Below are 21,662 nucleotides of genomic sequence, written 5' to 3'. Positions count from 1 at the left end.
GAAAATTCGGTCACTTCTACTTGACCGATCCGATTCATATTTGACACGTTTGTCAAGACATGAAGACAATGCAATCTGAAACTAAATTTGACTTAATTGGATGTCTAATTAATTTTTTATGAATTAATAAAAATTTGGACCGAATTAGTAGGCATGCTTATCCGACCACACCACACGCGTCATCACGTTCAATAGCTGCGCCATCACGTTCAATGGCTGCGACATCACGTTCAGTAGGCGCGCAATGGTTTTTAGTCATATAATTCTATTGTAAATAAAACATGTAAAGTACTGAAATTTTTTTTAATAAAAAAACGTTTTAATAACAAGCTTTTAAGTAATAGTGCACTAAAAAGTAGAAAATAAATTATAGACTACTATTTAAATAACTAGAAAGAAAAGCGAGGGTGTCTTCCTTAACATTAGTAAAGGTATCCAATAGATACTAAAGTGACCCACGCTTTTCTTTATAGTTATTTAAATAGTAGTCTATAATTTATTTTCTACTTTTTAGTGCATCATTACATAAAAGCTTGTTATTAAAACGTTTTTTATGAATTTTTTTTATGCCTACACAACAATCTGCACAAACCTTGGACGTGAAAATAAAAATAGTGACAAGACAAAATACATGCACGAAAAGTTCAACAAGTCAAAGGCATTTGTTCTGAACTATGATGAGTAAATTAACATAATTTATTCTAGTTTTGTCTTGTATTTTCGGTATTTAAGCAACAATTTGTAACCAAACATGACAGTAACAATAAAGAAAATGAAAAGACTAGTTGAAACAAACGTTATAAAAGCGATGACGTCAAGAAGAAGAAATTGATACAACGGCATTTCCTGTCCCGATGACCTTATATAGTCTCCGCCATACTTCATCACGTGATCTATCCAGTAAGCGGCTTCTTTGGATGGAACTTTGTAAAGTTCCTTGAATAGTTTAGATGCTTTCTCGATATTTCCTTTGTATTTGCTGTCATAGACTAGTTGTTTGATAGCAATGGTGAGTTCCTCTTTGGAAATGTGTCGAATGTCTTTCTGCAAGCCGTAACCTTTGACCTGAATTCTTTTAGAATTATAAAACTGGTCACCGAATATAGGCAGACAGAGGATAGGCACAGCATGATACAAAGCCTCGTATTGGCCATTTTTACCACAATGGGAAACAAAGACTTTGGTCTTTGGATGACCAAGTAGGTCATTCTGGGGAATCCAGTGTGACGTCATAATTTTGGTTGGAACAGGGGACGTCAAGTTGACTCTCCAAATGACGTCAAAATCTAGTTGTTCAAAAGCAGACGACAGTTTGGTTAAAATATGTTCAGGAAATGAAATGTCGTTACTTCCAAAAGACACAACGACAATCCCATTGGTTGATTTATCAACAAACTGTTTAAACTGACCAATCAAAGGCTTTGGCTCACTGACAGAAGATCCACCAATCAGCTTTGTGTTGGGTAACATTGGTCTGGGATAATCTAAGATGTGATCAAGTTCGGCAATAAAAAATTCAGCTTTTAATATAATATCACCAATTGTCGTGTAGGGTTTTTCTGGTGCTATTCTAGTCACGATGTCACTATCAGAGAATACGTCATAGCTTAGCTCTAGAACCGTACGTAAGGTGGAGGTTAGTCTTTCATAAAAGTTCATTCTGTTGTTAACTCTGTACGGTACTCTTGCTTCTACAGCGGGGCTAAATGGCACTCTATGCATAAGTAGATCATGCTCAGTGCCAATTACAGCAAAGGGAATACCCAGCTTGTACGGAAGAACAAAAATATTTCTGATTAATTTAAATCCATCAATGACCATAAAATCAGGATTTACATTTTTAATTGAGTTGATTAAAGATTGCCTTGATAAAACTTGATTAATGTATTCTTTCATTACGTTTGATGCATGTAGATACGTATTAAAGTTCTCATCATGTCCTGCCCAGAATTCAGCAATTCGACTTGTATTGATTAACAGAAGGGTCTCAGCGTCGCCGAGATTTTCGCCGTATGACAGGATTTTGATGTCTTTATGTTTGATCAAGCTCGAGTTTCTCAGGTACTCTGGCATGAAGATCCACACCTCGTGATCCAGGTCTATCAGAGCCTGGCCTATGTTGGCGTGGTAGAGGAAATAACTTTTGATTAGACCAGGAAACATGACGACCTTCTTGCCGTCTGAGAGAGTGGCGACAACAGCGACGACAAGAAGGAAAACGTGTTGCTTCATGCTGAACATCGTCTCACCAGCACCAGTCACTGAAAAAAAATTATGTTGATTATTATTTTTACAGTATGATCTTACCAAAAAAAATTATGTTAATTATTATTATTTTTGCAGTATGATCTTACCAAAACAAAATTGTATGATTGTGGATGAGAATGAGGACATTTTATGATATTGTTACAATTTATTTCAAGACGAGTTGCAAATATTGACGGACTACACACAAAAAAAACACACACAAGAGCAGAACATTACCCCCCCCCCTCCTCCCAGTCCTTTCCACTGTCGTTACACCACAGATCACTTGTACCCTTGTCAATAACCCCCCCCCCCCCCTCCCTCCCTGTATTTGATCCTGCCAACAAAAACTACATTAAGAAATTACCCCCCCCATCCTCTCACTAATTCCCTTACCCCAATCATTTAGAGATTGTGATATTTAAATATATACCTTAGGGGTCATCAATAAATGACGTCACGCGTTTTTTTTGACGATTTTTACCTCCCCCCTCCTCCCCTCCGTCACACGTCGTCACAAAAAGCCAGACCCCCCCTTAAAATGACGTCATACCTCAGCCTACAACCCCCCCCCCCTCTCAAAATTGCAGTTGAATTTGTTTTAAAACATCGATATTTTCCTAAAATCTTGTCTAAACTCTGTCAAAATAGAGTATTTTAATCAATTCCTATTGCAATTTATTAAAACAGCTTTCTAAAACGCGAAATAACGTCTAAAATTCGTTTTCTAACATTGCTTTTTTATAATACGAAAGTGTGAAGTCGCACCATCTGAAATCCCCCCTCCCCCTCATCACACACCGTCACAAAATTACGGACCCCCTCTCCCTACGAGTGTGACGTCATTTATGGACGACCCCAAACATAAATGCTTCCAACCTTTAGTGAAGCCAATCAAAAAACAAACAGTCTGATTTTTATAACTATTTTTTAATTTTAATAACATCGTGCATGATTTGTAAAATATTTTAAATAATAATAATTTCAAATAATTTCAAATAATTTCAAATAACTTCAAATAATGTCAAGGCTACTCTCTGTTGTGTACATTATCTTGTGTATGTAAAAGCCTATTATTATAAACGTTTTTTTATTTAAAAAAAAGAGTTTAAAATTAACTAAACAAGTGTTATTACGTCAAAGTTTATGTCATATTGTCTTGTTATCGGGTCTTGACCTGTGTGTCAAGTTTGAAATAAATTGGTTCGGTAGAAGTGGATGAATTTTCATTCGCAAGTTTCGACCTATGACAGACGAAGTTCAAATGCGAATCAAAAGAACAAACGAGCAACAGAGGAATCACCTAAAATAGAATCTTGCTTTAAGAACATTTTGGACAAAAACTTACCTTACGTAATAGGAAACTTGTCACAGTTACCAAATAACAACTTCTAGTTATTTGGTACAAAAAGTTAACTGTTCTTGACTTATATAAGCTGTCCGCAGCAATGTTAGAGCGTAAAAAAGTGCACAATTATTTGTTACGTCATGCCCTATACACAATGATAACATTGATCATAGAACCAACACCAATCAACATCAGACATGCTAACACAGCAGATCATAATTAATATGGTGAAATATAATACGCTCAAACATGCCATAGATAGATAACTGTATGATACAGGACTTTGTTTGTTTTAATGTATGCATGAAAGTCGATTTTGAACCTGGATAATATCCAGGGGCGTATCCAGTTTTTCAGCATAGGGGAAGCGGCGAATACAGAACAACTAAGCGTAGCTTCTTGATAGATCGCTTCACAAGAACTAGAGTGTTCTAGCTCCGTTTGTTTTCGAGATATACATACACCGTTGTGTTTTAAATTCACCAATTAGTCATCATGGAAAATATTTCTTGACCGTAACTCTCACCATTATTACACAACACTTTCATTTCACCAAGTCCTTATTCTATAAATGTTAAAGGAAACAGATTTTAAACACTTGTTGTGAACATTTTTGAAAAGTGAAGCTAGAACAGTCTGGTTCTAGGAAAGCGATTTATATATATATATATATATATATATATATATATATATATATATATATATATATATATATATATATATATATATATATATATGTCGCTTTGTGTAAGAGAATAGTTCTAGCTTACACACATGTATGCCATTACATGTTAATGTAATAAAACGTAAGCAGATTATCTGCGTGTAATGGAAGCTTTACCATTCAAGCTGGTGACAACTTGAGATTATAATTACTAGCTGATGGGACGAAACTTGGACGTGATAAACCCGAATGAGAGGTCTTCGTTGACAGCTGGGTTAGTCGTTTTGTTAGAGATGACATTTATGTTGTCTATGTGTAAAAATAAATTGGTCCTGGATAGGACTAAGTTGTCAGCGTATGTAGGGCACCTACAGGTATTGACTCACCAAATAGCCACCGCAGCCCCTACTCATCCACATCACTCAGCAAAATGTATAGAATGACACGCATGCCAAGCGTGGAGTAGTAAAAGACCACGCATGCCATGCGTGGAGTAGTAAAAGACCACGCATGCCAAGCGTGGAGTAGTAAAAGACCACGCATGCCAAGCGTGGGGCAGATAAAAAATGTAAATAACTTGGCTCATGACGAATACTGATACAATTATAGGACTAAAATTTTTATTGGAGTTAATCACCCGTCAGGCATGGCCAAATTAAGCCATCACGTGATATACAAATTAAGCCATCACGAGTTATACAATGACATCTCATTAAAAGATCACAGGGTGAATGGTTTTGTCATCGTATGCGACAGCATTCTGTATAGATCTAGTCAGGCCTAAATTATACGGATGTCAGGGAGGCAATTAAATTCTTCAACTGTGGCGGACAGAAGGGTGAGAGTATGAAACTCAAATAAATATTTTATTGAGTTTAAATGAACCAGAAATATTGTGTAGTTTGTACTGAACAAGTTTAAATGTACCAGAAATATTGTGTAGTTTGTACTGAACAAGTGTAAATGAACCAGAAATATTGTGTAGTTTGTAATGAACAAGTTTAAATGAAACAGAAATATTGTGTAGTTTGTACTGAACAAGTTTAAATGAACCAGAAATATTGTGTAGTTTGTACTGAACAAGTTTGAATGTCCCTAATTCTACATAAACATTCTATTGTCATTGGTTACTTCAACTTGTAATTAATTTAGATTATAGTAAGGACTAATCCAAAGTTAAATACTCGGAGAATGTTCATAAACACAAAGCTACCTAAATGTTTGACAAACTCTTTGACATAAAAAAGGGAAGGGGGGGGGGGGAATCAAGCTACAGATTGCGTAACCAAAGCTTTAGTTACCCAACTATAGATCACCCAGTGATACTAATCTGTCTAAATTAGAAACAGAACAATAACTATGTGCTCCACGTCCATTAGAGAAATTAAATTTTAGATATCTGAAAAAAAAACTTAATGCAAAAGTGGATCAAGAGATTTTTCTGTTTCTTAAAATATTTTAAAATCCACCGCACAAGGTTGTCATTTCACGGCCAGTCTGATTCTGGCTTTATACGGTCACTACAATCCTGGCTTTTAAGGCCATCATCAACCTAGATTTTTTAGGTGAGCACAATTCTGGCTTTTTAATGGCATCACAATCCTGGCTTTTAAGGCCATCGCAATCCTGACACTACTTTCCGCAACTCAATTCAGGTTTAGAGCTGTTTAAAAAAGCCGAAGTCATGATCTGCTGCTCGTTATTCACACAAAGACAGACACTACCAAAATGGCGACACATGCCCTCGTTTTGGAATGTCGAGACTACAGGCGAACCATATCCTGGCCACTCCTTCATTTACCGCGTGACGTGAGTAGATGTATGTAACTATAAAAGTTGAACGAGTCGATTAGCATGATAGACTGCGATAGATTAGTAGAGGTACAGAAAAACGAATATCAGCCCGGGAAGTTTATCTTGAATCTGTAAGTAAAGAGCACAGATTTTAAAGTGATTAAATTTATAAAGTTTTTTAAAGAAATGTTTAATGCTAGTTTTTGAATGCTAATAAAAAATAAAACTATTGAACCAAATAAAGTAGACTAAATAAAGAAATTGTTTGTTCATAGTTTCCTTTAAATGTAGCCTTTTTAAACACCGAAATGCCTTCATCCAAAAACCTACACGTTCTGAAGAATATTGTAGGTAACCAAGATTTCATTTGCCCATATTTATAAAAATGTAAGGGGGAATGCATAATTTTTTACATAAAGTTGATGATGAACCATGCTTAGAAGTTTTCAACAAATGTTTAATTTCAGTATTGTATGAGCGAAGTCTGAAAAGTTTTATAGTTTAGAAAATGTCCGTCTTGACGATCGTGTGTCTGTACGTGAGTGCTGCAATACTCACACAAGCTGAGGGCAAGAGGGTCGTCATGTTGCCCGGCATTACCAAAAGTTATTTTATCCAACACGCCAACATAGGCCAGGCTCTGATAGACCTGGGTCACGAGGTGTGGATCTTCATGCCAGAGTACCTGAGTAACTCCAGCTTGATCAAACATAAAGACATCAAGATCTCAACGTTTGGGGAAACGCTGGGTGACATGGAGGAACAAATAATGAAAAATTCCAAACTGGTTAAAGATTTCTGGGATGAGAAAGATTCACCTTTAGCTTCCTTTTTGTCGGCTGCCAGAGAATTTAGACTTCTGATTAACAAAGTTTTAGATGAGAAATCTTTTATTGACAACATCCGGAACATCAAGCCAGACTTGTTGGTCGTTGATGGTTTTATGTTTAATCGAAATTTGTTTGTTATTCCATACAAGTTGGATGTTCCTTTCGCTGTTGTGGGATTTGTGCATGACCCAATTGTACATAGAGTGCCATTTAGTCCTGCTGAAGAACCAACAGTACCAGACAGAGTAACCAACAAAATGACATTCTATCAAAGACTAACCTCTACCTTACGTACGATTCTAGAGTTCAGCTATGACATCTTTACAGACAGTGACATTGTGACTAGAATAGCACCAGAAAAACCCTACACGACAATTGGTGATATTATATTAAAAGCTGAAATTTTTATTACCGAACTTGACCACATCCTAGATTATCCCAGACCAATGTTACCCAACACAAAGTTGATTGGTGGATCTTCTCTCAGTGAGCCGAAGCCTTTGATTGGTGAGTTTAAACAGTTTGTTGATGAAACAACTAATGGGATTGTCGTTGTGTCTTTTGGAAGTAACGACATTCCATTTCCTGAACATATTTTAACCAAAATGTCGTCTGCTTTTGAACAACTAGACTTTGACGTCATTTGGAGAGTCAACATGACGTCTCCTGTTCCAACCAAAATTATGACGTCACACTGGATTCCCCAGAACGACCTCCTTGGACACCCAAAGACCAAAGTCTTTGTTTCCCATTGTGGTAAAAATGGCCAATACGAGGCGTTGTATCATGCTGTGCCTATCCTCTGTCTGCCTATTTTCGGTGACCAGTTTTATAATTCTAAAAGAATTCAGGTCAAAGGTTACGGCTTGCAGAAAGATTCAAGACACATTTCCAAAGAAGAACTCATTGTTGCTTTAAAAGAACTAGTCTATGACAGCAAATACAAAACAAATATCGAGAAAGCGTCCAAGCTATTCAAAGAACTTTACAAAGTTCCATCCAAAGAAGCCGCTTACTGGATAGATCACGTGATGAAGTATGGCGGAGACTATATGAGGTCATCGGGACAGGAAATGCCGTTGTATCAATTTCTTCTTCTTGACGTCATCGCTTTTATAACAGCTTTACTGTTTGCTGTTATTATTATTCTACTCATCATTTCCAGGTTTTCCTACAAATGGTTGTGTAATTACATAAATTATAAACCCAAGTTGGAATGATTCTGTATTGTGGGTTTAAGGTATGTTTGTTTAATAACCAGAGTGCACGTACATATTCAATAAAATAAAATAAAATTTTGGAACATTAGTTCCTTCGTTACAGTAATTTCTTGTTCTTGTAATGTATTCAGCTATTTCGTTTTATACTAACCTTACTATCATTCAGAAGCACGAATAACAAGACCATTACTTTGCTAAGCATGACCAAGAGTCAAGTACATAATACCTGTAGTCAATATCCAAATATAGTTAATGTCCAAACATCTGTAGTCAATGTCCAAATATATGTAGTCGATTTCCAAATATCTGTAGTCAATGTCCAAATGTTTGTAGTCAAAATCCAAATATTTGTAGTCAATGTCCAAAGATCTGTAGTCAATGTTTAAACACATGAGGTCAGCATCTGAAGTCTTAAAAATAATTAAAGCTTTACAGAAGTTATATTAAGTAAAGTGTGTTACAAAATTTGTGTATGCAATGAACGTATTTTTTTACTTAAAGGCTACATTCTATTTACGTATGTCAATTATTATGCTTTACTTTGATCGGCTGTTATTTAATCAAGAGAAGAGCGAGGTAACGGCCAGTCTGTTAAACAAAACGAGGTTTTGTTTACAAGTAGTTTGGAGATAAAGATTTTGTTTTTCGATCTATTCACCTTTATTTCCCAAATATTAAAACGTTTCCAGGAAAATATGTAAAATACGGACAAAGCATTGTACATTAAAAAAATTGGGCCCCTATAAATTGCGGTAACCAAGAGAGGGCCTACAGTCTGAATGTTTTGTGAATATTATACTGAACTCATCATTCGAACGGAAAAGGCGGATTACATTAAATTTTTAAAAAGCTGAAAGGTTATCCCTCTTTCTTGAACTATCATTAAATTATAGGATTTTTCTCTTCCGTTACATATTATGTTACATCATATTTAAAAGCTTCCAAACGCATATAGTAAAAACTTTTTTGCATAACTATTTTGTTCTTGTTGGACATATCTATTTATAAATGCCTAATAACAATAATAAGACTAATACTACTAATAATAATGCTAAAATAGTAATAGTTATACTAATACTACTAATAATAATAGCAACAGCAACAGCAACAACAACAGTTACGGTAACTAACATATCTAAATGCTTGTGCTATTGATAGTAATGTATTTAAAATCCACTTTCTCTCACTCAGAAATGACTAATGTGAGTGGAGTTTTCAGATAGATGTTTTACTATGTCGCCAAGTGTTTCCTCAAATGTTATAGCCTTGATGGCTCTGTGCTTGATTAGGCTCTCCCTACTCAGGTACTCTGGCATACAAATCCACACCTCGTGACCCAGCTCTATCAGAGCCTGGCCTATGTTGGCGTTTTGGATAATATAACTTTTGGTAATGCCAGGCAACATGACGACCCTCTTGCCCTCAGCAAACGTGAGTACTAAAAGAATGATGCACAGAGACACAATCCTGAGGACGAGCATGTTTGTTAGAGCTTTCTTACTTATCTGTTTCAATTCTGAATAAAAAAAAAAAAAAATTAAGTTAGTAAACCTCGTTTTAGCAAGTGTTTTTCTTTTGTTTTAAAATACTACAGCCCCATCAATTTAAAAATACATACATATATATATATATATATATATATATATATATATATATATATATATATATTACCGAATCAATAAATACATGATTTATTTCTTTATTGTTAATCTAAGAACAGTTGCAAAGTATTATCTAATGTTTCTTTTATGGTTTCTCTCTGTGAGTGTGTGTGTAAATGTATGTATGTATGTGATGCTAAATGCCCGCGTTAAATCATGTTGAATGTGATTGTAGATTGTACCGATCTCTTTGTTAAGAAAGCAGTTAGGGCCCTATAAGTATACAAGTCAGTTTTATTATTTACAATATTTTGTCTCAAAGTAAAAAAAAAAAACAACTGAATAATTATCGAAGCATTGTTTTTGTTAAACAGGGAATGGAAATGGTACAGTTTTAGTTTCTTTCTTCTTTAAAAACGTGATTCAATTAGTTTTATATAACATACGTAGCATGTTATTAATTGTTATTCGTGAATTAATTGCATTATACCGTGGCCGTAATTTTCCCTTTAATGTCAATCAACTGTCATGATTGTTGGTTTATTTGTTGCTGACACCATAGAAATGTATTTAATTGAAACTTGACAAGGTAGACAACTGCAGTAAAATTTATCATGTAAATTAGGGTCAGAGTGTGCATGTAATTTAGTCTATATTGTATATGTATATATTTTTTAAAAATCCAGTATAATACTATGTTATCTATTTAACAGAGATGTATTTTTCTGTTGTTTTTTTACTTTCTAGTATACGACGTATAAAGGAAGTTAATGTAAACGTGCAAAAAAAAATCTCGACGTTTTACACCTCCATGAGTTGGAAAAACATAGTTTTGCAATCTTGTTCGTATATCTGTGTGTTTGTGTGTGTATGTGTGTCTGTGAACACAATAACTTGAGTAGCAATACAGCCAGGTTGATCAAATTTCATATACGTGCTATATCAAATGTGTTGCTCTGTATCAACTTTTCACCGATTTCCGGTAACCGGAAGTAGAAATTATTTTACTTTTAATTTTTTTTAAAAGCCTAAAGCTTGAGTACTATTTTAGATATATAAATGAAATTTCACATGTAATTAAAAGATCTAATTCTCTGCCTTCTGTCAAATTTTGAGTTATTTCCGTTGATCGGAAGCAGTAATTTACGTTATTTTAAAAAACGCATGTAAATTTATAAAGTATTAATAATATTCCGCACTATTATACACATATTGTTTGACGTTTACTTAGTGCGCAATTCTTTTTTCTACGAGATTTTATTCTATTTTAAAAAGTTTAAGTAATTAAAAATGGATTAAAAATCATGTCTATTTCCCCGAGTTGCCATCCCACGTAGTGTTTATATAAGAATATTCGAGAAAGTTTAGGGGAGATCACTCCTGGTTTATTTTCTTTTGAACCTTTCTATTTCACAAAATAAACTTTAAAAGCTAGTAGGCTACATGTTTACTAAAGCAGATTAAACTTTCATAATAAACTTAAGACAAGCTTTTAAAAATGATAGACATCCACACTTGGTTCTGTGTCCGTTGTAGGTAGAGAAGAGCTGTGGTTTTTTTCCCCATTAAAGTAGGATGGCGGGGGAGGATTTCAGAGGATGAGTACACAATGGCCCTCTAGATAACTCAATGTTGCTATGTCGATAGCTGGTTTGTACTAGTGTTGTCTAAAGCTACTTGGCGAAATGGTAGGTCTTGTTGTTTTCTTGAAATGTCGTTGGTGACATGGCATTGCTTTATTGGTGATCTATTATCATTGGGTGCATCAAATAGTAAATTGTATGGGTTGAAGTATAAACAAAGCAACGTTTTATAGAGACATTGAGGAACAATTTTTTAAATTACCAAATAATACGTGGCAGCCATTACATCCTTCAACACCTAAACAAACAGCGGTCTCACTCAACTACAGCGCCCTCATTCTAGGCAGTCCTATTTGGCACACGAAAAAGTTACGTAAAAATAAACAGTATTTAAAAAAAAAAATTTTCGACAAAGAAACTCATTATTCGCCATCTCATCTAGATCTAGATACTCTTTATTCGTCAACTTAGCTAGATACTCATTATTCGCAAGCTAGATACTCATTATTCGCCAGCTTAGCTAGAGACTCATTATTCGCCAACTTAGCTAGATACTCATTATTCGTCAACTTAGCTAGATACTCATTATTCGCCAGCTTAGCTAGATACTCATTATTCGCAAGCTAGATACTCATTATTCGCCAGCTTAGCTAGATACTCATTATTCGCCAACTTAGCTAGATACTCATTATTTGCCAGCTTAGCTAGATACTCATTATTCGCAAGCTAGATACTCATTATTCGCCAGCTTAGCTAGATACTCATTATTCGTCAACTTAGCTACATACTCATTATTCGTCAGCTTAGCTAGATACTCAATATTCGCCAGCTTAGCTAGATACTCATTATTCGTCATCTTAGCTAGATACTCATTATTCGCAAGCTAGATACTCATTGGTCGTTGTTTTAGAGTTAACGGTTTACCAATTATTCATACCTTGTTTAACAAAAGGTCACCACTCACGTGCCCTCGTTTTAGAAACGTCAGACTACCAGTGAAGCGTATCCTGGCCAATAGAAATTGGTACGCATGACGAGACCACGCGCGTGAAACTATAAAAAAAGCTAATCAAGATAATAAATGGATATTATAATCTACATAATTGTTTCACATTTAACTATTTGAGAAGAATAGTTAAGAGAAGCAGTACAAATAACCCAACATCCTCCAGGGGAGATAACACTTCACTTGTAAGTAAAGAACCCAGATTTTAAAATGTTTTCATTGAATACTTTACAGAGCACGATTGCGATTTCTTTATTTAAACCATATTTGATTATACATTTAAAATTAAATGAGTAAACACAAATTTAATCAGACAAGGTATATTTTCCCCCATTTGGGCGAATTCATTATTATCCATGTAACAAACTAATTTTTTTGCTCAGTGGCTTGTTTTAAAATTAGCCCATTTCGTTGTTTTCAATGACTATCTATTAGATTTAATATATACTAATTGTCTGACCAAAGCTCAATGTTTTTAACCTCAAAGGAAGATATAAATTAAACATAAGGGACCTAAAATAGTTCTTAAAAGTTTAATAATAAATGTTTACTTTCAGAATTGCACCAGCAGTCTGAGAAAAAAATGAACTACTTTGCGATCGTGTGTCTGTACGTGAGTGCTGCAGTACTCACACAAGCTGAGGGCAAGAGGGTCGTCATGTTGCCCGGCATTACCAAAAGTTATTTTATCCAACACGCCAACATAGGCCAGGCTCTGATAGACCTGGGTCACGAGGTGTGGATCTTCATGCCAGAGTACCTGAGTAACTCCAGCTTGATCAAACATAAAGACATCAAGATCTCAACGTTTGGGGAAACGCTGGGTGACATGGAGGAAGAGATGATGAAAAGCTCCAAACTGGTTAGTGACTTCTGGGATGAGAAAGAATCGCCGCTGACTACATTTTTGTCGACAGCCAGAGCATTTAGGCATTTAATCAACATAGTTTTAGATGAGAAATCTTTTATTGATAACATCAGCAACCTTAAGCCTGATTTGCTTGTTCTCGATAGTTTAATGTTTAATAGAAATTTGTTTGTTGTTCCGTACAAGTTAGATGTTCCTTTTGCTGCTATTGGCACACTGCATGACCTAATAATGCAAAGAGTGCCATTCAGTCCTGCAGTAGAACCAAAAGTACCAGACATAGTTACCAACAGAATGAACTTCTATGAAAGGTTAAGCTCTACCATACGTACGATTCTAGAGCTAAGCTATGACGTCTTCACTGATAGTGACATTGTGACTAGAATAGCACCAGAAAAACCCTACACGACAATTGGTGATATTATATTAAAAGCTGACATTTTTATTGCCGAACTTGATCATATCCTAGATTATCCCAGACCAATGTTACCCAACACAAAGCTGATTGGTGGATCTTCTGTCAGTGAGCCAAGGCCTTTGATTGGTGAGTTTAAACAGTTTGTTGATAAATCAACCAATGGGATTGTTGTTGTGTCTTTTGGAAGTAACGACATTCCATTTCCTGAACATATTTTAGCCAAACTGTCGTCTGCTTTTGAACAACTAGACTTTGACGTCATTTGGAGAGTCAACTTGACGTCCCCTGTTCCATCGAAAATTATGACGTCACACTGGATTCCCCAGAATGACCTACTTGGTCATCCAAAGACCAAAGTTTTTGTTTCCCATTGTGGTAAAAATGGCCAATACGAGGCTTTGTATCATGCTGTGCCTATCCTCTGCCTGCCTATTTTCGGTGACCAGTTTTATAATTCTAAAAGAATTCAGGTCAAAGGTTACGGTTTGCATAAAGACATACGACACATTTCCAAAGGAGAACTAACCACTGCCATAAAAGATCTAGTTTATGACAACAAATACAAAAGAAATATCGAGAAAGCGTCCAAGCTATTCAAAGAACTTTATAAAGTTCCATCCAAAGAAGCCGCTTACTGGATAGATCACGTGATGAAGTATGGCGGAGACTATATGAGGTCATCAGGACAGGAAATGCCGTTGTATCAATTTCTTCTTCTTGATGTTATCGTTTTTATAGCAGCTTTACTGTTTGCTGTTATTATTATTCTACTCATCATTGCCAGGTTTTCCTGCAAATGGTTATGTAATTACATAAATTATAAATCCAAGTTGGAATGATTCTGTATTGTGGGTTTAATTGTGTTTGTTTAATAACCAGAGTGCACGTATATATTCGATAAAATAAAATAAAATTAGGAACATTGGTTCCTTCGTTACAGTAATTTATTGTAATGTTCTTGTAATGTATATAGCTATTTTGTAATATACTAACCTCACTATTACTCAGAATCACGCATAACAAAACCATTACTTTGCTAAGCATGACCAAGAGTCAATGTCCAAATATCTGTAGTTAATGTCCAGATATCTGTACTCAATGGCCAAATATCTGTAATTTATGTCCAAATATCTGTACTCAATGGCCAAATATCTGTAGTCAATGTCGGAATGTTTGTAGTCAATATGCAAATATATGTAGTTATTTGTCCAAATATCTGTAGTCAATGACCAAAGATCTGTAGTCAATTTCCAAAGATCTGTAGTTATTTGTCCAAATATCTGTAGTCAATGTCAAAATATCCATAGTCAATGTTCAAACACATTAGGCCAGCATATGTTGTCTTAAAAATAATTTTAAAGAAGTGATATTAAAGAAAGTTTGTTATAAAAATCGGCGTATGCATTGAACGTATTTTTTTTACTTAAAGTCTACATTCTATTTACATATATCAATTATTATGCTTTACTTTGATCGGCTGTTATTTAATCAAGAGAAGAGAGAGGTAAGGGCCCGTCTGTTAACAAAACGAGGTTTTGGGATAAAGATTTTGTTTTTCGATCTATTCACCTTTATTTCCCAAATGTTAAAACGTTTCCAGGAAAATAATTAAAATACTGTCAAGGCAATGTACAAAAAAAAAATAAAAAAAAATTAGGTCCCTATAAATTGCGGTAAACAATTACAGAAGGCCTACAGTCTGAATGATTTGTGAATATTATACTGAATTCAACATCCAAACGAAAAAGGCGGATAACCTTAAAAATAAATCGAGAGTGATCTCCCCTAAACTTTATCGAATCTAATATATAAAGCTCAATTCTGTATGTAATACATATGTTTGTCGTGGATCTTCTATGGATTTAAGTGTTAGATAATTAAAGTCCTTATGGTCTAAATTTATGAGTTAAAAAATTAATATTGAAAGTTTTGGGAAATAATTTTCATTTATCAAACTGAAAGTAATAATTTTCGGCATGTTCATTAAACACAAGTGTTAAAAAAATATCATCTTTTACAAAAATTCTAATTATGTCTTTATTTAGTCCTATAGCACTTACTTCCCTTTGATAAATTAGGAAAACACAATTACTTCCCTTTATAAAACCATTGCATTAGTGGAAAAGAATTTACTTTTTATTACTTTGTTTTGGTGTTGGGAAAAAAAATAATTACATAATTAGCGGGAATTGATCAAGTGCAAATGTTGTAGGTATTTTACGGATAAGCTTGGAGTATTATAATTGTTCATTAAATTGAAACAGGCGCGTTCGTTTAAGTGAGTGCAAAAGACTATGAATAAGTTGGGGTACTATAGTCGTTTATTAAGCTAAAACAGGCGATTCCGCCCCGGGCTAGACTGTGAGCACTTTGCGTTTATGTTCGCGTTAGTGTTTTCTTTGTGTTTAGGTTGGGTTTGCGTTAGTGGTTGCGGTTTGATTTGGTTCGTTTTTGTTCTTTCTTTTTTCGTTTTTGTTTGTGTTTTTTTCTTTGGGTTTGTATTTGTGTTTTTGGTTGGTTTTGCGTTTGGATTTGGTTTGTTTTCGTTTCCTTTTTCGTTTTGTGTGTGTGTGTTGTTATTGGTTGGTATAGGTGTTTGTGGTTGTGGTTGGGTTTGTTTTTAGGTTTTTGTTTTCGTTTGCTTTTTGTTTGTTTTTTCTTTGTGTTTGTATTGGTGTTTGTGGTTGTGGTTGGGTTTGTTGTTAGGTTTTTGTTTTCGTTTGTATTTGTAATTGTGTTAGCGTTATGTTTGCGTTTTGTTGTTTTGGTTTTGGTTGGTTGTGGTTTGGGTGGGCAATGCCGGGTTTATGATGATTACTAAACAGGTGATGGTCTTTAACAGAAAGGTTTTTCACAGAAGCCAGAGCAGGGCCTGGCCGGGACGGCTAGTATTCTTATATAAAACAACAGGGGATGGGAACTTCATTTTAAATACTTAAAGTTTTAAAAATAGAATAAAATCTCGTAGAAAAAAGAATTGCACACCAAGTGAATGCCAATGAAATGTGCATAATAGTGCACAATATTATTAGTACTTTATAAATTTACATGCGTTTTTTTTGAGAAATCGGAAATAGCGTAAATTAATACTTCCAGTCAACGGAAATTACTCAAAATTTGACAGAAGGTAGAGAATTAGATCTTTTACTAACATGTGATATTTCATTTATCTATCTGAAATAGTACTCAAGTTATAGGCTTTTGAAAAATTCAAAGTAGAAAAAGTACCACTTCCGGATATCGGAAATCGCTCAAAAGTTGATCAGGATCTACGATTTTGATAAAATACTTATATATGAAATTTCATCAACCTAGCTGTAACGGTACTTCAGAAATCCTGTTTACACACACACACACACAGACACACACACAGACACACAGGCATACGGACAAGATTACAAAATAATGTTTTTCCGTATCAGTGAGGTGTAAAACGTCGAGATTTGTAAAAATCTCGATTTTTTTTTTTTTGCACGATTACAAGACTTTCTCTATACTTCGTATATACGAGATAGTAACAAGCAAACCAAATTATTTTTGAAAAACCCAGAAAAATAGATCTCTGTTAAATAGATAACATAGCATTATACTGAATTTTTTTTTAATGTATCTACAAGATAGACTAAATAACCTGCACACTTTGACCCTAATTTACATGATAAATTTTACTGCAGTTGTCTACCTTGTCAAGTTTCACTTAAATACATTTCTATGGTGTCAGCAACATACTAAACCAACGATCATGACAGTTGATTGACATTAAAGGGGAAATTACGGCCACGGTACAATGCAATTAATTCACAAATAGCAATTAATAACAAGCTACGTATGGTAAATAAATTGAATAACATTTTAAAAGAAGAAAGAAACCAAAAATGTACAATTTCTATTCCCTGTTTAATAAAAACAATGCTTTGATAATTTTTCAGTTTTCTTTTTTTTACTTTGAGACAAAATATTGTAAATAATAAAACTGACTTGTATACTTATAGGCCCTAACTGCTTTCTTAACAAAGAGATTATGGTATAATCTACAATCACATTCAACATGATTTAACTCTAGCATTTAGCATCGCATACACACACACACACACACACACAAACACACACACACACATACATACACACACACACACACACACACACAAACCATAAAAAAAACCATTAGACAATACTGTTCTTAGATTAACAATAAACCCATCAAGTTACTGTATTGATTCGTTACCATATATATATATATATATATATATATATATATATATATATATATATATATATATATATATATATATATAATTCGTATGTATACAGACACACACACACACACACACATATATATATATATATATATATATATATATATATATATATATATATATATATATATATATATATATATATATATATATAATTCGCCAACTTAGCTAGATGCTCATTGGTCGTTGTTTTAGAGTTAACGGTTTACTGATTATCCATACCTGGGTTAATAAAAGGTCGCCAATCATGTGCCCTCGTTTTAGAAACGTCAGGCAACCAGTGAAGCGTAGCCTGGCCAATAGAAATTTTTGCGCGTGACGAGGGCAGTCGCATGACGAGAGCATGCGCGTGAAACTATAAAAAAAACTAAACAAGATAATAAATGGATATTACATAATTGTTTCACAGTTAACAATTTGGAATGAAGAGTAAGGAGAAGCTGTACAAATAACCCAGCATCCTCCAGGGGAGATAACACTTCACTTGTAAGTAAAGAACCCAGATTTTAAAATGTTTTCATTGAATACTTTACAGAGCACGATTGCGATTTCTTTATTTAAACCATATTTGATTATACATTTAAAATTAAATGATTACACACAAAATAATATATCTAACCATACAAGTGTATTCATAGGCTTTTCCCCCTTTGTGTCCATACACATGGGGTAAATGAAGTAGAGTTGATCTGTTTCAATGGAAGATGGTGTGGTCAGCACTATGACAAGCTGTTTCCTTAATATAAGTTAGGTGCCTATTTGAGATGAGTAGAAATTCGAACTCAGGTTACCACGCTGTTCCCGACTCTTTGGGCGAATCCATTATAATAATGGCACAAATTTATTTGTTTGTTCAGTGTTTTCTTTTAAAATTGGCCTATTTGTTTGTTTTCATTGCCTACGTAACAGATTTAATATATACCCATTGTATGACCAAAACTAAATGTTTTTAAGTCCAAGTGAGAAATAGATTTAAATACAAGGAACCTAAAATCGTGCTTTAAAGTTTATTAAATAAATGTTTATTACTAAAATATAATTTTCAGAATTGAACAAGCAAAGTCTGAAAAAAATGAACTGCTTTGCGATCGTATGTCTGTACATGAGTGCTGTAGTACTCACACAAGCTGAGGGCAAGAGGGTCGTCATGTTGCCCGGCATTACCAAAAGTTATTTTATCCAACACGCCAACATAGGTCAGGCTCTGATAGACCTGGGTCACGAGGTGTGGATCTTCATGCCAGAGTACCTGAGTAACTCCAGCTTGATCAAATATAAAGACATCAAGATCTCAACGTTTGGGGAAACGCTGGGTGATATGGAGAAACAAATGTACACAAAGCTAGCGAATAACTTGTGGGAGGGGAAGCAACCATCTTTTCGTCAACACTTAGATGCAGCCAAAGCCTTTAGATACAATATCAACAGAATTTTAGATGAGAAATCTTTAATTGATAACATAATAAAGATCAAACCAGATTTTCTAGTGATTGATGGCTTTATGTTTAATCGAAACTTGTTTGTTATTCCGTACAAACTGAATGTTCCTTTCGCTATTGTTGGATTTGTGCATGACCTGACTATGCACAGAGTGCCATTCAGCCCTGCCGTAGAGCCACAAGTCCTAAACGGATTGACCAATAAAATGAACTTTTATGAAAGACTAACCTCAACCTTACTTACAATTCTTGAGCTAAGCTATGACGTATTTTCTGATAGTGACATTGTGACTAGAATAGCACCAGAAAAACTCTACACGACAATTAGTGAAATTATATTAAAAGCTGAAATTTTTATTACCGAACTTGATCACATCCTGGATTATCCCAGACCAATGTTACCCAACACAAAGCTGATTGGTGGATCTTCTGTCAGTGAGCCAAAGCCTTTGATTGGTGAGTTTAAACAGTTTGTTGAAAAATCTACCAATGGGATTGTCGTTGTGTCTTTTGGAACTAACGACTTTTCCATTCCTGAAGAAATTTTAACAAAACTGTCGTCCGCTTTTCAACAACTGAATCTGGACGTCATCTGGAGAGTAAAAAAGGCCTCTAATATTTCAACTAACATTCTAACGTCACACTGGATTCCACAGAATGACCTACTTGGACACCCAAAGACCAAAGTCTTTGTTTCCCATTGTGGTAAAAATGGACAATACGAGGCTTTGTATCATGCTGTTCCTATCCTCTGCCTCCCTATATTCGGTGACCAGTTTTATAATTCTAAAAGAATTCAGGTCAAAGGTTACGGCTTGAAAAAAGACATTAAAAACATTTCCACCCAGGAGATAATTAGTGCTATAAAAGAACTCGTTTATGACAGCAAATACAAACGAAATATTGAGAAAGCGTCCAAGCTATTCAAAGAACTTTACAAAGTTCCATCCAAAGAAGCCGCTTACTGGATAGATCACGTGATGAAGTATGGCGGAGACTATATGAGGTCATCAGGACAGGAAATGCCGTTGTATCAATTTCTTCTTCTTGACGTCATAGCTTTTATAGCTGCTGTTCTGTCTGCTATAATCTTTGTTTTTATCTTCACTGCCAGGTTTTTCTGCATATGTTTGAGTAATCACATAAAACGTAAGTCGAAGATGGAATAAGTTAGTATTTTCTATACGGTGTGTTTGGTGTTCATTAAACAGTGTGTATCTGTACATTAAATCAAAATGTCAAATATAAGAAACCAGTTGTTTCTTCATTTTTGTATAATTTTTGTGCAATGTATCTACCTACTGTCAATATCTGTAATTTAGGGCCAGATATCTATAGGTAAGGGTCAATATCTGTAATTTAGGACCAGATATCTATAGGCATGGACCAACATCTGCAGTTTAGGACCAGATACCTATAGGCAAGGGTCAACATCTGTAATTTAGGACCAGATATCCATAGTCTAGGACCAAGGTCCTGAGTAAACTACTCCGTTAATATATTTTTAAAATATCTGTATCATGCTCAAGTGGTTATTAAAAACATATTTGAATGACAATTAACTCTTTCAGTCTGGTGTGCCGATGAGACATTAGTGCTCTCACAAGTTTTATTACCAGATCAAAGTGTGACAGGAAGCTGTTCAAAATGTCCTGAGTCAACATCTGTGACCAGGTTATATCAATGTCACAATTAATTAGCACACCTCAACACTTTGACATCATAATTTGTCACTTTTACCCGGTGTGACAACTTGTGGCTGTGGTAAAGGATGGACTGGGAATAATTGGGGAAATAACAGTTTACTTGTTAAACGTTTTATTCTAATTATACGATCAAGTAAAATCCAGTGTCCGAGCGGCCTAGGACGAAGTACCAGAGTTCTATCGTCAAGCCAGACACAAGAAGCCAGGCTCCACTTACCGTGAGTTTGTGGATGGGAAAGAGTGAGATCTTCGAAAATAACATCTGAGCACCTGAGGCCACTTACTTTCTTACACATTGGAGAAGAGGGTCTCTACCAACTTTAAACTTTACATCGAGGATAAAGAATTCCACACCATATTTAAGGCTTTAAGACAGGCAGTACCTTCGGTTGGTCCATAACCTACCCAAGAGAATTGTAGCGTGAAATATGTTCTAGACCAGGGCAGCTACTGCACTCACAGGTCAAGCCAACCGTGACCAGGTATGTTTAGATAGCAAGTAGCCGGGTCATGTCAGTGTCACCAGCTTGGGTCATGTCAGTGCCAGCAGCCGGGTCATGTCAGTGCAAGTCAAATGATTGTCCGGTGAAAATGTTAGGTGAAAGTACGCTTTCACGCTTTCACATGGGACAGGTGAAGTAGAGCTTTACCTGTTTCAGTGACCTTGGTATATGAAGTATAG

At 34.9% G+C, this 21,662-nt stretch overlaps 4 protein-coding genes across 4 annotated transcripts; 3 read left to right on the top strand and 1 right to left on the bottom strand.

Annotated features, from left to right (window-relative positions):
* Positions 1-696: 696 nt before the first annotated feature.
* LOC131940619 (UDP-glucuronosyltransferase 3A1-like) lies at positions 697-2,394 on the bottom strand. The gene is made up of 2 exons (XM_059299326.1): positions 2,355-2,394; positions 697-2,261 (listed from the first exon to the last, which is right to left on the bottom strand). Exons 1-2 carry the CDS (start codon positions 2,392-2,394, stop codon positions 697-699), a joined length of 1,605 nt encoding a protein of 534 aa, XP_059155309.1.
* A 4,167-nt stretch (positions 2,395-6,561) lies between these two features.
* Positions 6,562-8,103, top strand: LOC131940618 (UDP-glucuronosyltransferase 1A9-like). Its single transcript, XM_059299325.1, has one exon. It carries the CDS (start codon positions 6,562-6,564, stop codon positions 8,101-8,103), a length of 1,542 nt encoding a protein of 513 aa, XP_059155308.1.
* A 4,773-nt stretch (positions 8,104-12,876) lies between these two features.
* LOC131940617 (UDP-glucuronosyltransferase 1A9-like) lies at positions 12,877-15,558 on the top strand. Its single transcript, XM_059299324.1, is given in 3 exon segments — positions 12,877-14,378; positions 14,844-14,861; positions 15,447-15,558. Coding segments are annotated over 3 exon segments (1,563 nt in total). The 3' UTR covers positions 15,490-15,558.
* Positions 15,559-18,887: 3,329 nt separating this feature from the next.
* Positions 18,888-20,443, top strand: LOC131940616 (UDP-glucuronosyltransferase 1A9-like). Its single transcript, XM_059299322.1, has one exon. The coding sequence runs from the start codon at positions 18,908-18,910 to the stop codon at positions 20,441-20,443; it is 1,536 nt and encodes a 511-aa protein (XP_059155305.1). The 5' UTR covers positions 18,888-18,907.
* Positions 20,444-21,662: the final 1,219 nt, after the last annotated feature.

The sequence above is a fragment of the Physella acuta genome, unplaced genomic scaffold (assembly GCF_028476545.2).
Source record: "Physella acuta isolate Inbredline_101_S28 unplaced genomic scaffold, ASM2847654v3 ptg000324l, whole genome shotgun sequence".
In the NCBI taxonomy this organism is placed as follows: Eukaryota; Metazoa; Mollusca; class Gastropoda; family Physidae; genus Physella; species Physella acuta.
This window is presented reverse-complemented; position numbering and strand designations above follow the sequence as displayed.

What these genes read in the sequence shown, in the direction of transcription:
- LOC131940619 (XM_059299326.1), bottom strand. Translation starts at nt 2,394, where the DNA reads ATGTCCTCATTCTCATCCACAATCATACAATTTTGTTTTG. An exon ending in AATCATACAATTTTGTTTTG is followed by an intron (nt 2,262 to 2,354) that starts GTAAGATCATAC and finishes ATTTTTTTTCAG; the next exon opens with TGACTGGTGCTGGTGAGACG.
- LOC131940618 (XM_059299325.1), top strand. Translation starts at nt 6,562, where the DNA reads ATGTCCGTCTTGACGATCGTGTGTCTGTACGTGAGTGCTGCAATACTC.
- LOC131940616 (XM_059299322.1), top strand. Translation starts at nt 18,908, where the DNA reads ATGAACTGCTTTGCGATCGTATGTCTGTACATGAGTGCTGTAGTACTC.